Source organism: Macaca mulatta, chromosome 11, assembly GCF_049350105.2.
Source record: "Macaca mulatta isolate MMU2019108-1 chromosome 11, T2T-MMU8v2.0, whole genome shotgun sequence".
NCBI lineage: Eukaryota > Metazoa > Chordata > Mammalia > Primates > Cercopithecidae > Macaca > Macaca mulatta.
In genome coordinates this window covers 87992254-88010304 of record NC_133416.1, presented here as the reverse complement: position 1 = coordinate 88010304, position 18051 = coordinate 87992254, and the positions used below count along the sequence as shown (strand labels likewise).

At 35.5% G+C, this 18051-nt stretch overlaps 1 protein-coding gene across 2 annotated transcripts in view; it reads left to right on the top strand.

Moving 5' to 3' along the window:
- Positions 1–18051, top strand: part of LIN7A (lin-7 homolog A, crumbs cell polarity complex component) — a 151356-nt gene that overhangs the window by 50494 nt on the left and 82811 nt on the right. The window contains exon 2 of one of the 2 annotated variants that reach the window (XM_001087299.5): positions 3256–3374. The exons of the other annotated variant lie outside the window; for it this stretch is intronic. Coding sequence (XP_001087299.1) covers positions 3256–3374 — 119 coding nt within the window. The remainder of the gene's footprint in view (positions 1–3255; positions 3375–18051) is intronic. 2 annotated transcript variants of the gene reach the window in all.

Genomic DNA, 18051 nt, shown 5'->3' with positions numbered 1-18051 from the left:
TTAGTAACTTCTAAATGCACCCTAGATAATTTCAATGCACAGCCCAGGTTGAGAACTACTAAAAATATTCAGGTTAGTATCATTTTCAATTTTGTTGGACTTCACCCAGTGTGGTCTCTAATACTCTTCAGCCTGCACATTTAGGCTTGCCTTTCTCTTCTAGTCCAGATCCAAGCAAGGCTTGAAGCAAGGCTGATAATAATCTGGAGTTGTAGATTCACGAGAAGTTACAGGTTCATGCAGACACAGACCTCTAACACCTGCCTTCCTGAGCCAGTCTCATCAATGAATCCATCATTCATTCAACAAATGTGCATTAGACACTTGATATTTGTTAGGTACATCCTAAAATGTATGGCATATCCTTGATGTTAGGTACATCCTAGGATGATATGTGCTAAGACACAGAGATGTGGAATTCTGTGGATGCAATGAATAAGATATTTTGTTTCTGACATCTGAAGAAGTGTATACATTCACAGAGATAAAGGAGGGAGATGTACCTGCAAACAGAGGGTAGTAATTATTATAACAGATGAGTGAACAAAGAGCTGTAGAAATGCAGACATGATAGCAACTGAAGCTGCTTCAGAGAGTCAGGGAAGACGTTGAGGAGATGGTTTTTAAGCCAAGTCTGCCCTTATATGGCCTTAAACACTCACCATGATGTGATTTCTGTCTACCTCATCTCTCGCCACTCATCCCTTGCTACTCTCATCCTGTTTTCAGCGTTAGCTATAATAAATGCCTTTTATTTCTTTGAATATCCCACACTCTCTTAACAAGCCTTTGATCTGCATTTATTCCCTTTGTCTTGAACATTCTTCCCTCTTTCTCCACTTACACCTCCTACCTAGGACTCTGCTTAGCAGTTATTTCCACAAATAGATCCTCCCTGACTTTTTGATGATGATAAATGTCTTTGTTATACATCCATGGACAAGCCTGTAGTGCTTCATTTATAGAACACACCCACTTTATTGCATGTCTATGACTCCTCCCCTTCAACCCTGTGAGTTCTATGAAAGCAAGAGAAAGGAGCTATCTCCTTCACTGCTGTCTCCTGTGCACAGCCCAGGGCTAGCACTACTGCATGAATGAATGAATTGAATTTCAGGAACAGGGAATGCTATGTGCAAGGCATAGGTGTGGAATTCTGTGGCACGTCCTAGCAACAGCAAAAAGTTGGGATGGCCCCACTGTAGGATGGACAGGAGGAGATGTTCTGAGATGAGCAAGAAGTCGGCTGTTAATAGCCTTATATGTAACCCTAAGTGTTCTGAACTGTACTCTGTAGGGAGTAGAAAGCCAGGGAAGGTTTTATGTGCAGGAGAATAATAATTAGGTTTACCATTCACGATAATTACTATGGAAGCAATGTGGCGGATGGAATGAAAAAAGGAGAGTAATTTAAAGGAGATCAGTTAGGAGACATTCCAGTACTGCAAGTGAGAAATGATGAAGACTGCCCTGAGAGTGATGGGGCTCTTTACAAAAGGCAATTCCGAGATAGAATCTACCGCACTTGCCGACTATCTGCATGCAAAGGGAGTGTGAAAGACACCATAGTTTTGCTTGAGAAGGTGACTTGTTTGGGGGAAGAAATTTTTGGAAATATGAAACAAAAGAAAAGAAGAGCAAGTTTTAGGGGGAAAAAAATGAGGTCAGAGAGTTCCATGCATCCATGGGCATCTAGGTAGAATTTTTGTTACTGTTGTTTTAGAGATAGGGTCTCACGCTGTCTCCTAGGCTGGAGTCCAGTGGTGAAATCATGGCTTACTGCAGCCTAGGTAGAGTATTTTTTGCAGTTAGAAATGCATAAAATCTCAGCTTGGTACCTTATTGACTGTGGAAGTATCTGGTTTTGCCAAATTGACTATGTAGACTTCCCGTTTATGTACTAAAAGGTAGACTTTAGAAACTGGCAGTGTCACATTGATTCAATGATTTGTGCTACTTTGGCCCACGACTGGCAATCAGAATGACTACTTCAAAGACAGTCTCCATCAAAGTCACTTTTTGTTATTTTATTCAGTTAGATACATACACCTATGCTAACCCCACCCAGATTCTGAGGTGCTAACAATTTTATTGTAGGTGGCTGTGCTATTATATTTCTTTCTCATTAGATTGTGAGCTTTGAAAAGGGGTATCATATTCTTGTTAAGCTGGCACCAAGCATTAATAACAGAAACTCAAATTACTGGATGGATGGGTGAATGGATAAATTTATGAGCTGATGGCAGGGATGTAGGATGCTTTCTGGAGCTAGGCACTTAGGAATCGAAAACCTCATATCCTATAACATAAATGCCTCAGTGGTTTTTCAGTGAGTTATTTACTGCAGCCACAAGGATAGAAGAGCTCACCCATAAGTATTTTTAAATGGCCCTTTATTGAATTATTTTCTCTTGGCAATATGAAATAATCCAGGGAATTTTAAAGTTTATGGCTATAAAAGACTACATGTTTCTTGATACATGAACCTTTGATATTGTTAAATGAAAGAGAAGCATTTAAAATAACTTGTTATTGAAAACTCTTGTTTAGTACTGTTCTAAAGGCTGGTAGATGGGCACATGATCAGACTTTTATTTTAGGAAAGTAACTTTGTGGACCATTTGAAGAGGTTGTAGGAGAAGAAATAATTCCAATTGGACAGAGGAGAGATGACGAGGGTCTGGAATAATCCAATGGCAGTGAAATGGGAAAAGTACATTAATTTTATTCACTATGATGTACTATACCCTGAGGATACAATGGTAACCAAACCAGACAAGTTCCTACCCTCAAGAAGTTTATAGACAAACTGCAGAGATGCACAGCAATCCATTCATTATAGTAATACATGTAATGTTGTAGCTATGACAAACTGAAATAGGAAAGGAAAAGTTGAACTGAAAGGAAGCATCTCAGGTAAAACTGACAGAATTAGTTTTGTTTTTGCAGTATCAGAATAAATAATAGACATGTGTCCAGCTCTTCTTTACTGACATAATATTCAAACTCATTTGTATGACACAAATTACATGAAATCCCATCAAAGAAAATGTATGAAGTGACAAATGTGTGGAACAAGTTAAAATGACCTTTAACCAAAAGATGAGACCAATAAGCTATGAATATAAATTCTGATTATGCAATTTAATTCCACTTGTTTTTCAATGTCATCATCCAGTTGGAATAATAGTACTATGAGCTGATGAGATACAATTTATTCTAGGTTTCTCTATTTTGGTTTTTTTTTTCATTCAGATGTTGCAAGAGCAATTGAATTACTGGAAAAACTACAGGAATCTGGAGAAGTACCAGTGCACAAGCTACAATCCCTCAAAAAAGTGCTTCAGAGTGAGTTTTGTACAGCTATTCGAGAGGTATGGCACTAAGATTTTAGTAACTAAATTCAACCATATGTCTTCTTCATAGAAAACATGTCTTTTCTACACAAACAGTTGAAATTGTTAAGATTGGAACTACATTTTAATTTTTTGTTTTTAGCTCCTTGGACAGATGATAAAATATAGTTTAGCCTGCTAAATTAGATCCAGCCAGGATTTATACATTCATATAAAACCAAATGTTGATCTTCTGGTACCAATGAAGGGACTGCGTAGCAGGTGACTGTTGCATGTAGTCTATGCTATTTAGTGGTCACATGAAGCCACCTAGAAATTCAGGTAGAACTAGTTATCATTAATAGGGGCTGAGGTTGTCTAAAAAGAACATACAATTAATTCTTTCCCAGGTAAATCTGAAGTAGTAACCTCCTACTGACTAAACGTTACTGTCTAAGGCAATGATGGAAAATATACAGTTAGGCTGGTATGTCTTTCTAACAAATCTACATTGTAATCCTTTCTTGACTAATGGTTTCAAGAAGACTAAGGTGAAACAAGTATATTGAAATGACTATTTGAATTTTGTATTGACTTTCAGTGGGATTGACCATTCAACTAATGAATTTAATTGGTTACAAGATAAGTCACTTGAGATCTATAAACTATATTGTTTTACTTGGTAACCCATTACTCCTTCCTCAATAGGAACCAAGTAATAATTCATTAGTTAGAACCCAAAGTCCATAAATCCATTTGCCCTGCCAAAAGTCCTCAATGTTGAATTACCTACTGTTATTCTCTCCAAAGTCTGTTGAAACCGATGACTACCTAGAGAGTTTATTGTAGCATAGGGCAGGCACCTCTCATGAATGCTTGTGTCACTCCACCTTTCTCTTTACAAGTCTTCTTGTGGCTAATGTATATTCTTTTACCTCAACAATACCAGTTTAGTCACTAGGCAGGAAAGATCAAGGTAAAGACATACAAAACTTCTCACTACAGATTTAAACTGGTGCCTATGCAATGCATGTAAAATTTGACCTTTGTTGGAATTTGTTGACTTATGCTGTGCTTGTGCTAAATATTTATCAGGTGAAGTGTTCACTATTTAATTTTTGTTAATATTGAACACAGCTTAAGTACATAACCATAATAACGTCTCTAAGTTTTAACCTATGAATTTGATTGAAGGCTGTAAGGAAATTTCTCAGCATACGGATTCTTTGCCATTAGCTTCCCCTCAGTGGGAAAGGTATAAAATATCTCAAAACTGCATGAGCGTCCTCTTGATTACAGGTGTCACTCCTGTGCTCACTCTGTAGACCAAGGCCAAATTTCCTATACTCTGTTTTCTTCCTTCACAGAGTGCCATTCCCCCGAAATTTGATGGCCATTTTTTTTTTCCATTTTAGAGATTCTACCATCTCTTTTATGTCTTAGCATTCTGCTTTCCACAGAAGTAACCAAAGGATAGGATACATCAAATATATACCTCTGCTCATTGAGTACATGGCTTATGATGAATTCAGAGTCTCTACCACCATGGAACTCACAGTCTAATGGGAGAAGACTATGATAAATAAATGTACAATGCAATATCAGAGTGACAAGACTGGAGAGAAATAAAGCAGGATTAGAGGGGTCTGGTTGAAGCTCTATTATTTAATGTGGTCAGGAACAAAAGCAAATAAATGAAAAAAAGAAAGCAAAAAAGTAATGGAACAGTCACACAAATATCAGGGCTCATAGTGTTCCAGGCAGAAGAAATCACAAGTGCAAAAACCAAAAGCTAATATGTATGCAGTAGAGTTAGCAAGGTAGGCTCCCTAGAGGTAGCTGGAGAGGAGAACACATAGGTCCGGCAGGCCATATAGTAAGAACATTGTATTTCTTTCTAAGTATGATAGGAAGCCCCTGGAGAGTTCTGACCTGATTTTATTTGCTTTTTGAAAATGTGTGTCTGGATGCTGTGATGAGACTACAAGTGTGAGTACAAAAGTAGAAACAAAGAGAGACTAGTGATTAAGTAGTGAGTAGATTGTGTGAGAGATGAGATGATAGCAAACTTGGACAAAGGTGGCAGCACTGCAAAATGGGAAGCTGTCTGATTCCAGATATATTTTTTTAGAGCAAAGTCAACAGAAATTATTAATGAACTGGATGGCGATATGGAATGTGAAAGAAAGAAGACCCTATTGAATCTTAGGTTTGGGCTTGAACACTTGAATGAATGATGTTATAATAAGGTGGACTAGTTTTGCAGAAGGCTATCCAGGAACTCCATTATGGACTTAGTAAGTTGATGATGCTTTTGAGATATCCAAGTAGAGATGTCTAACAGGCATCTAAATCTGAAGGTTGGGGGAGAAGTTGGGTCTGGAAATATAAATGTGGTATGGATATCTGTTCAAATAAACACACCAGCCTTTTTTTCTTTCTTTCTTTTTTTTAGAGTTTGCTAAGGAAAATGAGAATGAAATTAAAATGGAAAGTAAATATGGGGGCTTTGTTTAGGCATTATAAATCCATCTAACAAACTCTTCCCATGGTAAAGTGTGTGCGTCATTGGTAGTCCATAGAAGTCTATAACTGATCTATAGACAGTTTGGCATTTTCACAGGGAAAGCAGATGATGTAATTTATCTACCTTACCTTTTTTAAATTTGAACTAGTAAGATTAATTTTATATTCACAGTAAACTCCTTAGTAATAATATTGTTCTTAAAGGCAATGCACGTTATAGAGGAATTGTAAAAGATTACTTCATCTTGGCTAACATTTTATGGCCATTCATATGATATTGTTTATATTTGCTAAATTTGGAATTTTCTTTATTATTCTTATTGTGTTTATTTACATTTGCTGTGGGAAATAATAATAGTAGCAATATATAAACAATGATTCTGAATAATATTATGAATCTTTCTAGTAAAAAGTTATTCAATTAAAATATAAAATATAAATGCATGTTGCCAGGTAGGTGAAACCAAATGCCAGTAAAGAAAAGTGCAGTTATAAAGTATGATAATAAATGTCTCAAAGTTACATTTAGTGAGCCTAGAATACTTCCTCTCTTGGTGTCTTGGGTACTGATTGTAATACTGGCAAAAAAAAAAAAAAAAAACTTCGAAGTTTTGGTTTTTTATTCAAATAAAGCTCAGAATCTTTGTGGTTATCTGAGTTTTTCAGAAATATTTGCTAGTTAATACTTTTCCTTTTGAAAGTTATTGATGTTGTCATGCAAAACAGAAAAAAACAAAAATGACAGTGGCATCATTCTTAGTTGCACTCAGCAAAGCAAAAAGAGTTGCAGGTCACACTTTTGCCAACAAGATTGTAAAACACAAATTATGCTCAAAAAAGAAAGCAGGACAAGCTTTTGCCAAAAATATTTTTATTGCCTTACATAATAGTAGTTAGTATTATATGTTGAAATAATTCCATATTTTGCTTTACTTTTGGATGAAACCACTGAATCAGCTCCTGGCATATGTGCAGCACCTATATGAAAAGAATAGTTTGGTAAAATTTTAATTTTTTAACTAGAAATAGATGGCCTTAAAAGAGATTTGAAGCTCCCTTAACTATATTTTTCTATAACCTGTAAGAAAGCATGAAAGTATATGCTGAGATCAGTACTGAAGGAAGACCATCTACACGTACAACTAAGAAAGGCATTCCTCTGTCAGGAAGTAACTTACACTTGAATGCAAATCCTCACATATCTTTATTCACAGAATACAGACAGTGGTAAGCAATGCTTTTCTTAGTCATGTTTTATTGCTGAAGGATCTCTAAAGAGCCCTGATCAATATTTAAATTGCATCTAATCTGTGCAAGTGATTTTAAAGAACATGGCAGAGAAATGGGCTGACACATGATACTACTTTTCTATAATGAGATGTGCTGGCTGATAAGAGCACATTTACACAAGTTTTTGAATGAGAGATGAAATAAATATTTTATGGTACCAATATTCTCAGTAAAGATCATTTCTGTGATTTCAAGTGACTTCAAGCTTTAGCTTCACACTGTATTTATTAATTGAATTAGCCTAAACATATAAATAGTGTTGAAATATTATGATTATTAAATATTGATTTTTGAATAAAAGAATTCCCTAAGAGAACTGAATTGCAGTGCAAATAGCTCAACTGTCAAGAGTTAGACTTTGCCCCAAAACTTCATGTTCTTTGTGCCTCAGAGAAAGAAATCAATAAATGTATAAGAGATCATATTTTAAGAAGACATCTAATACAAAGAATACAAAGAATACAGAATACAAAGGAATTATTGTGGCAACCAAAGTAATAAAAAAAAAACAATCTGTGTACTATCATCATCTTCTAAGTTGTAAAATGAATTATTCATGCTCCTGCTTTTCAGGATGATGTGCTCATTGACTTGGAGGGTGACGTACTGCTAACAGTGGTCTGTCGTAAGGACTTACTCGCACATTTATAACTGCTATATGCAGGTTTGAAGCAAAAATGCAGAACAAAATGTCATAATCACCAAAAACTGCCTTCTTTGGCCAATCACCAAACTGAATGTTAGTATTTTCTAAAGTAGAACTATAGAATAAGAAAATAAATCAACCCTATAGGGAATGACTGTCATTTTGTGATAGTAGGATTTCAAAACTGGCCTGGTTCTCTACTTCTTTGTGCACGCTACAGTTGAATTTCTCCATCCTCTCTAAAGCTATCTATGGTTATGATAACTGCTTTAGCTAATCATATGTGAGTGGAAGAAGCTATATGTTTCACTTCTTCATAGGAGCCTATGAGTAAGTAAATGGTTTGCCAGGAGTAAATCTCTCTTCCCTTTGCTAGGCAATGAGTAAGTTTTATATGATAAATTATCAATCAGTCTGGGTTTAAGAATGAGAAAATAAAAAATATAGCTAACCTTTTATGAACATATAATCTGAGCAAGAAATAAACCTTTGTTACTCTAAATCTCCAAGGTTTAGAGATTATTGTACCTCAGCATTACCCAGGCTGTCCTGACTGATGATACACAATGATCAAACCAGATTTATTTTGGCAAAAGGTTATAAGCAGCATCAGTCCTTTAATTGCTATAAAACTATGTTGTATAACCTGATACATCTTTGAAAACTTATATGAAATTTGTAACCAATATAAGTACCTATGGCCATTAGGCGGGTCACAATTGTTAAATTTTTTTTTTTTTTTTTGAGACGGAGTCTCACGCTGTTGCCCAGGCTGGAGTGCAGTGGCGCGATCTCGGTTCACTGCAAGCTCCGCCTCCCGGGTTCCCGCCATTCTCCTGCCTCAGCCTCCTGAGTAGCTGGGACTACAGGCGCCCGCCACCGCGCCCGGCTAATTTTTTGTATTTTTAGTAGAGACGGGGTTTCACTGTGGTCTCGATCTCCTGACCTTGTGATCCGCCCGCCTCGGCCTCCCAAAGTGCTGGGATTACAGGCTTGAGCCACCGCGCCCAGCCACAATTGTTAAAATTTTAAGAAAGTTGGTTCCCAAATTTTATTTGCTTCTTGTCTCTCATTTTCTCCTACTTTCATTATTATTTTTATAAAGGGATTTTTTTTTGTCTTATGAAATTAAAGATATAATCAAGATAGGAGAAATATTTGGAGTTTATCCATCTACTGTTCAAGTGCTCCTGGTCCCCAGTGAGAATTAGTTTTTGAAGGGAATGGGAATTTTCACCACAATGCCTCCCAAGAAGGCTACGTGGGAAAGGTCACCGTGAGACATTCTGTCAGATCAGAGACAGAAGCAAAGTCCTTAGAGTAGTGTTGTGGTCAAATTGACCAAAGTTTGAATCCCAACTTGGCTACCTATTTTTGCCTTCTCTAAAATTGTACTTTTTAGTTTAAAATAATGGACTAATACCACCAGTCTTGCACTGATCCTGCTAATTAAATATCATGTATGTACAGCTACCTAATACAGTGTGTGGTAGCCAATAATTACACAGTCAATGGATTTTATCATTATTAAAGAGTAGGATCCCACATTATCTCTAAGTATGGTGTTTTGGTAAGTTACGGAATGAATAACAGATAGAAAGAGACATGGTAGTTTCCATAAGCTGAATCTAAGAAAACACACAAGACTAGTATATTTATATTCATTACCCCACCGTCAATAATTAAAATAAATTGAGCTACTGCACCCTAATTCCACAACCATGTGAGAAGTAGCATTACGACACAAGCTTTTGTTCTTGATGCTCTTCAAATTAATGTCTATTAATGTCTTAATCTACTGTGTGGATGAAAACACAGAAGGAAAACTTAATCAGCTTTATAAGACAGCCAATGCTTAGTTGGGTGATACAACCTAGATTCAGAATTACCCTAAGAAAATACATACTTGGCTAATTAGTGACAGTATGAGATAAAATAAGGATAATAGGAGAAAGAGGAATTGGAGGAAGAAAGAATGGGAGAGAGTGAAGGATGAGAAGGAGAGAGGGAGGGAAGAAAAAGGGAAGAAGGAAAAAGAAGGGAAAAACAGGGAGAGAGGGAGAGAGAGAAGAAAGAAGGAATGAAGGAAGGAGGGAGGGAGGGAAGTAAAGCTGACACTGAATCATAACTTATTGTAATATAATGGAAAAGTGCAGAAAGAATATTGGCAATGGATTGTGACAAATCTGGATTCACATCCTTGCTTGACCACATCATTTTGTAATCTAGTGCCAAGTTACTTAATTTCTGTGATCTTGGTTTTGCTTATTCTCTTTTTTAAGGTAAAATCTGACAATAATAACTTCATAGAATTGTCAGAAAGATTAAATAAAATGAGATAGCACATTACATACCTTGACTAATACAGTGCCTGCCTTAAAGAGTTGACAATTAAGAAATGGTAGCTATTGTGGTAAAAATCTTGATGGATTTAGTGATAAAAAGCTAAAATTAGAAATATTAGTTAAGAATCGCCATTGTCATTCACTATTTTTCTGAAGGGCCTAGCCACTAAAATAAGTCAAGTGAAACATAAAATAGGTGTAAATATTAGAATAAAAGAAAAATGATAATAATGTTATTATTCACAGATGATATGATCATATATGTATAAAATCCAAAAGAACCTATAGAGAAACGATTAGCATTGCATTTCTTTACATAATTTCACTCCTAGATACTCAATAAAATATGTACATATGTATGCCAAAAAAGAAATATTAGTTAAGAATGAGAAGAACAATGGTACTATAGTTCTTGATCATTCAAAAAATGCAAAATTTTTAAATAGATGGCTCCAAACTTTCAGATAGATATTAACACATTGTAGTGGTTGTAGAAAAAGGAAACCAGCAGAGATTAGATGGTACATTTCCGATCTCTTTAGAAAAGGGGTATTTTAGTTAAAGATCATATACAGACTTTATGTTGTAGGTTAAGTAACAGCATATATATATATATTATATATATAACTTAGCTTTATTATTTTTGCTTTTTGTACAAAAAATTGTTTATGGTAAAATATGTTGTTTTTTAATATATTTAATCTTTTAATATTTTTATTGTTTTAAAATATTTTGATCTTTTCCTTTAAACATGGACAGAGTAGCACGTACTTTTTCACATAGTTACTATCCTTGTACAATGACATCTGGAATGGCATTGCTTTCATCAGAATTAATGAAAATGCATCTGACATTATGTTTGTGCATATCTCTTTCTGTTCACATTAAACTTAGCTTAAGTTGGCAAATGTCAGAGAAAAGAAAGATGATGGCTCCTACATTTCCTTTGATTTTATTTGCATTGCTAAATGTGATGGGACACAAAAGCCAGACTGTTTCTTGTGTGATAAGTTTCCTGCCAATGATAGGATGAAGTCAAGAAAGCTTATTTCTGAGCATCCTGAAAATAAATCACACAATATAGATTTTTTTTTCCCCTAGAGAAGAAGTTCAATTTTAAAAGGATGGAAATTTACCAAAACTTATATTTTCCCTAACATGAAACTTTTGACATGTTTCCAATCAAAAGAAACCATAAATAACTGGAGAAAGCTTTATCATTTCAAGTCCTCTAGAAATGCTTGAGCTGGTGGGTTGCTTAGAATAAAAAAAATCAATGACACCTCTGTTCACTTGCTAGAACCTACTCTTGAACTCTGGTATTTTGCCAATATTTCAAAGCCAGTTATGGTGAAAATAACAGCTGTGTCATTCCCATTTGGCATGCAGCTGGGTGAAAACTATGATTGTTTCAGTAAAACTCTGATTTTTATCTCTCACCTGAATGTTTGGTGTGTGTGTGTGTGTGTGTGTGTGTGTGTGTGTGTGTGTGTGTGTGTTGTTTCCTCCCAACAGAGTTTCTTATCAAGCAAAACTCCTAATGGAACAAAAACTTGATACTGCAAGTACATATGGGGTACATATGGAGTTTCTTGATGCAAGATCCAGCGTAATTAATCTGGTGAAGACAGAGGTTCCACTTTTCACAGAGACATACTGCCCTCACCATCAGCATGCATTCGTGTGAAAGACACTGATAATTATCCTAAAAAGATGCTTTGCCTGCTCTGTTAAAAGCAACCTAATAATTTCACAGCCATAGCCAGAAATCTAGAGTTTCAAAAGTTTTTATTTAGAAATGAAGCAAAATGTATTCTTTTTACTGTCAGAAGTTTTTTGGCTTTCCATTGGATAAGTGTTAATGCGCTTGGCTGAACTTGGGTCAGAAATTTAATTTTATTTATTTTTTAAGTAAAGGAGAGCTGAATCTTAAAAAAATTTGACAAGAGAGGTTTATCTACATCTATAAGGAAGATGTTAGGCCAAAAAAAAAAAAAATGAGGCTAGTCTTTCAATTTCAGATTTTCTGGTCTAGTAGGGTGACTCTGGAAAGAACTGTTATTTTGGAGGAAGAAATTAGAGGTAAAATCTTGTGACCTTTCCATTGACATAAAAGTGCTGAAAGAAAGACTTTAGTGAGGGCAAGGGAGTTGAAAATGAGAAGGACATGTAAGTTTGTCCACGGAGAAGATCTACAAACATCTGTAAAGACTACAAAACTCTTTTAAAAGTTATTTCTGCTTAGACTACATAAAACTGAAAGAATTAAAACATCTTCCCTTACTGACAAAGGCTGCATTGTTGACACTAAGCTTTCCAAAAATAATTACATTTGACTTGAGGACAAAGGGTTTCACAGAACCTGAATTCACCTTGAAGTATCTTGGAGAAAGCTCAGGTGTCTTGACAAAAGTCTACTCTGCTCTGACTGATAGGGAATTTAATTCTGTTTGATACTGAAAGCTATGTGAGCTGCAACTTTGAGCACATACTGCTATTAAAACAGATGAAAAATTGTTTGGATACTAAAAATAACACCAATATTTTCATATAAAGGAAGGATCACTCTAAATTTTAACTTACTCCTTTTTTGTTGTTGTTTTTTTGGCTGCTCCATAGACACAGCAGAGCTATCCCAAAGGCAGAGTGTCCCAGAGTAGCCTAAATTTTAACTTCTTATTAAGCCAAATAAAACAGCCTTCTCATTGAAAACTGTTTTAAGCTGAAACTATGTTTTCTTTTTTATATATGATTTGGTTAGTAATTTGCATTTATTATTGTTTTATTTAGAAAGAGGTCATCAATTTTTACAAGAAAAATGAGTCACATAATTTTTTGTAATATGTGAAATAACTCAATGTCAAATGCAAACAAATAAATAAATGACATGAACATTTACACACATGAGTGGATTTTTCTTGGGATAACTTCACAAACTTCATTAGATTTTCTAAAGTGTCCATGATATCTCTTCTCTATCCCACCCCTCTCCTACTCCCCAATAAAGACTAATTAATAAGGGACTATAATATCAGTTGAAAAACACTGCTCCACTAGGTAGTCGATCCCCTGTGGTCCTTCCAGTTCTGTGAATCTATAGTTACATAGCAAGCAATCTATGCTTTTCTTCACATAGATTACATCTACATGAAAAGGTGAGCAGGTATGGATACTTGGAATATGTAACTATGCAAGACTGTGTGAATGGGGTAAGAAAGACAGGTACTATGAAGATTTTTTAACTGATAAAAATAATACTACAGAATAAATGTACTTGTGAGAGGTGACGCCAGCTGGACTTCTGGGTCGGGTGGTGACTTGGAGAACTTTTCTGTCTTACAAGAGGATTGTAAAATGCACCAATCAGCACTCTGCACCTAGGATTGTAAAACACACCAATCAGCACTAGGTGGCTAGCTAGAGGTTTGTAAAATGCGTCAGTCAGCACTCTGTAAAAACGCACCAATCAGCTGTCTGTGGCTAGCTAGAGGTTTGTAAAATGGAGCAATCAGTGCTCTGTAAAATGGACCAATCAACACTCTGTAAAATGGACCAATCAGCAGGACATGGGCGGGGACAAATAAGGAAATAAAATCTGGCCACCCTAGCCAGCAGCAGCAATCTGCTTGGGTCACCTTCCACACTGTGGAAGCTTTGTTCTTTCCCACTTCACAATAAATCTTGCTGCTGCTCACCCCTGGGGTCCGTGCCACTTTAGAGCTGTAACACTCACCGCAAAGGTCCATGGCTTCATTCTTGAAGTCAGCGAGACCACAAACCCACCAGAAGGAACAAACTCTGGACACATTTGTTTTATTCAATTTTCTGAGAATATAATTTATCATTTTATCAGAGGAATTACAAAAAGAGAATGACTACACCACCCATTGGGAACAGAATTTTAAAGTATAGTTATAGTTCTATTTCTGCAGCTTTCTCTGAGTAAAGACACATTTTTAATGATGTGTAGAGAGTGCAACATCAACATGTCACTTTCTGGTAGCAAGTACAGGAGGCATCTTAGACTATAATTGCACTAATGGGTCATTGATCTTAAGGATATCTAAACAGACCCTTACAAATCATCTATAATGACTCTGAAGGCTGTTAGTGTCATTGTTGGGTAAATACTCAGCCCAAGCCTTTCTATTTGCTATTACAAATGATAAAATAAACAGTGCATATTTCCAGAAGCTTATAATTACATGTACTTACACAGTAGTTCAAAATAAGAGAGTCCTTGGAGAAGTTGTATTTTATATCAGTCAGATAGAGTGAACATTCTGTCTTCTGTTGAGATCACAGGACTGGAAATCAGAACTTCTATTTTTGGCACCACGGATGACAACTGTTTTTTTTGTTTTGTTTTGTTTTTCCCTCCCAGTGAACAAGTCATTTAACCTTTTCTTGCTTCAGTGTTGCCAACATAAATGGAGAGAAAGAAGTTCATTTGTATAAGCCATCTAAAATGAATGTTAAGTTACAAATGGACATTTTTAAGCCAGTTTACTGTTATCCCTGGGGGTAATTTGCATGTAAAAAGAAATGAACTTAGTATCATTCATAATTCAAATATATGCAAGGCGATTACTAGCTTACTCCTTTCCTTTCTTCTTCCCTCTCTTCCTTCCTTTCTTCCTTTTTTTCTCCCATAGGGAAATATAGATTTAGGGCTGAAAACTGATCCCAGCTTTTTTCATTATTTCCTTGCTTTTCTTTGTATATAGTCTGATTGCAGTATTTTTTCCTAAAATATATTTAAATTTTATTTATTTAAAATATTATAAAGAGATAACCGTACTGTTGAAATATTCGGGGAATGTTCTCTTTCACTTACTATAATACTGCTAAGATTCCATAATTTTGGCGTTGTTGCGGTTCATTCGCTTTGGCTGCTGGGTGATATTTCATTGTGTGAAGATATCACAGTTTATAAAATCACTGTCTCTTATTGATGGACATTTGAGTTATTTCCAGGTTTTCACTATTGTGATTGACACTACTATTAACATACATGTTTCTCTGGTTAGATGACCAAGGCTTCTCTGGGGTGTTTGTGTGCATGTGGAACTTCTGGGTCATAAAGTATAAGAATATTCAATTTTTCTTTTCTTTTTTTTTTTTTTTTTTTTTTTGAGACTGAGTCTCTCTCTGTCAGCTAGGCTGGAGTGCAGTGACAGGATCTCGGCTCACTGCAACCTCTGCCTCCCGGGCTCAAGCAATTCTCCTGCCTTAGCCTCCCAAGTAGCTGGGATTACAGGCATGTGCCCGCATGCCCAGCTAGTTTTTGTATTTTTAGTAGAGACGGGGTTTCACCATGTTGGCCAGGGTGGTCAAAAACTCCTGACCTCAGGAAATCCTCCTGCCTCAGCCTCCCAAAGTGCTGGGATTACAGGCGTTAGACACCGTGCCCGGCCAAGAATATTCAACTTTAAGAGACAATGCCAAACAGTTTTCAAACTTGATTACTCCAATTTATACACTGACAAACAATGTGTAATTGTTTATCCATATTACCTCCAACAGTTGTATATGAGACATTTAAATTTTCATCAGTGGGACGTACAATGCAATGGGGTCTTATTGCAGTTATTTTTGGTGTTTACTTGATCAGTCAATTGTTGAATATATCCTCTTAGCCATATGTGTTTATTTTTCTGTGAAACATCCGTTCATGTGTTTTTCTACTAACTTGGGCTTTTACATATACTTATATATTCTTCTTATATATTCTTCTTAGTAGCTATTTTTGGGGGTGGTTTATATCGTGAATATATTCTCTTCCTTTGTAACTTGCCTTCAAGGTATCTTTCATGAATAAAGTTCTCAATTTTAAGTGCTCACATTGCTCTTGTTTAGAATATGCTTTTTGCGTATCTCACTTCAAAAATCTTTCCCTACCCCAGTGTCTAAAAGATATTTAGAGTTTTCCTAGTCTGTCACCTTACGATCCATCATCGTCTCCACGTAGGAATCTGTTTCTGGGTTCTCATCCCTTCGTTACTATTTAACTCATGGAGAGCCAAGGGAATGAGTTTGGGGAAAGGAGTGCCACATAGTTTTGATCCTAGCTACTTGTGATCCCAGCTTTTGTCTCAGTGGGAGATTTCAATTTGTTTCTGTCTCTCTCTGTCTCGTTTTCTCTATCTCTCTCTCTCTCTCTCTCTCTGGGGGGGTGTGTGTGTGTATAAAAATAAATTAATAAAACCAAGGCACTCATGAATCAATGTATAATGATGAGTGTGTGCCATAAACTAAAAGTCATAGTGATTCCAATTCTGTTCTTTGCACCTGAGATCCAAAGGGGGCAAAAAAGTAATAGAATACAGCCTACTGCACTCAAAAAAAGTTAGAACAGTTTCAAATCCATAATTTGTGGATCTCCATCTATTTTTCTTATTAAAGTTAAAGTTTTAAGTAATAGTCATCTACCTTATTAGACTGAAGGTAGAAAATGTCTATTTTAATCAAACAGAAAATTAGTACCTAGCATGATATCAGCCAAATAATAAGCATTTCATAAATATTTGTTGGGTGCATGGAAGAATTCCTTAAGATGACTCATTTTTATTAGTAGACAAACATATCTTTGATTTTCATAAATCTTGAATTATCAAATGAGACTCTGAGCTCATAGAAATCGCAGACAAAACATGCTAACATTTCTAGTTCAGAATAACATCTTACATTAAAATGGCTTCCACCCTTGAAAAGTGATCTGTCATTAGAGCCAAATTTTCAGGGTTCTTTATGTATTTGCATAAATATGTATGTTCTTATGAATGTGCAAATATGTAACACATGAGTTTTCATGTAGTAAATGTATAAAAGTTGGTAATGTATACAGGGTTAAAAGGAACCATAGAAAGCACCCAGTGCTGTGCTTTCTTTGCCTTTGGGAAATCATAAACTTATTTGTGAATCAGGTAAAATTATGGGCTTTTTTTCCTAGAAAAAAATGTACATGTGCAAATATTTTTATTAAAAATTCAGGGGGTTGGTAAATCTGAGACTGATCCACTTGGCAACTTGTCCTACTGTAAATGTAATTTTATGGATGAGAAAATAAGATACAGAAAGTTTAAGTGGTCTTTCAACCTAGTGAGTGCCTAAGTTAGCACCAGAACCAAAGTATTGCAGGTCCCAGTCTAGTTCTAGTTTTACTTCTTATGGATAATAGCTAAAACAGAACATTCTGGAATGTGGGAATAATGAAACATTATTTTAAAGCTTGTCAGTAATGAGTTAAAATAGGAAAATTGCACCATGATTCCCATTTCCACAATCCCTATTCATAAATGTTCCATTTGTACCAACAACAATTTTTAAAATTTATGCCGTTTTGTTCTTTGCCTCAGTTAACACAAGACAATATATTGTCTTTTGGTATTCTATTTTCTCATATGTTTGTTATTCAAGTTTTCAAGAAACAATGTAAAAAATTTAGTTACTAATCATTGTATAATTGGCATTATTTAATCAAACCAGTTATGACATTTTCAGAAAATTTAAGCCCTTTCTGGAATAATTTAGTATTTTAAGACCAAACTTTAGCAAATGTATTTCTGGATCTACCACAAATATGCATGTCTATTTAAATATGCCCATAGTTCTTTTCTTAGTAGGTTAGCACTAAAGGCAGAAAAATCATTTTCAACCAATAGCCACAGAGTTAGGAAGAAAGCCTGTTTTCTTAAATAGAAAAGAAATGTGTGACATGTAATCTTGTTATCCCAAACTACCTTGTTTTTCCCATGTCAACCTGTTCACCATATAATAAGTGATTCCCAGGCTTGATTAAGCCTGATACTTGGAAACTTTGGAACTACATTTTCTATTTCCCATAGATCAACATGTCAGACGTATCCTACTGCCTAAAGTCCAGCCCAAGAGTACTTTGCTGCCTATT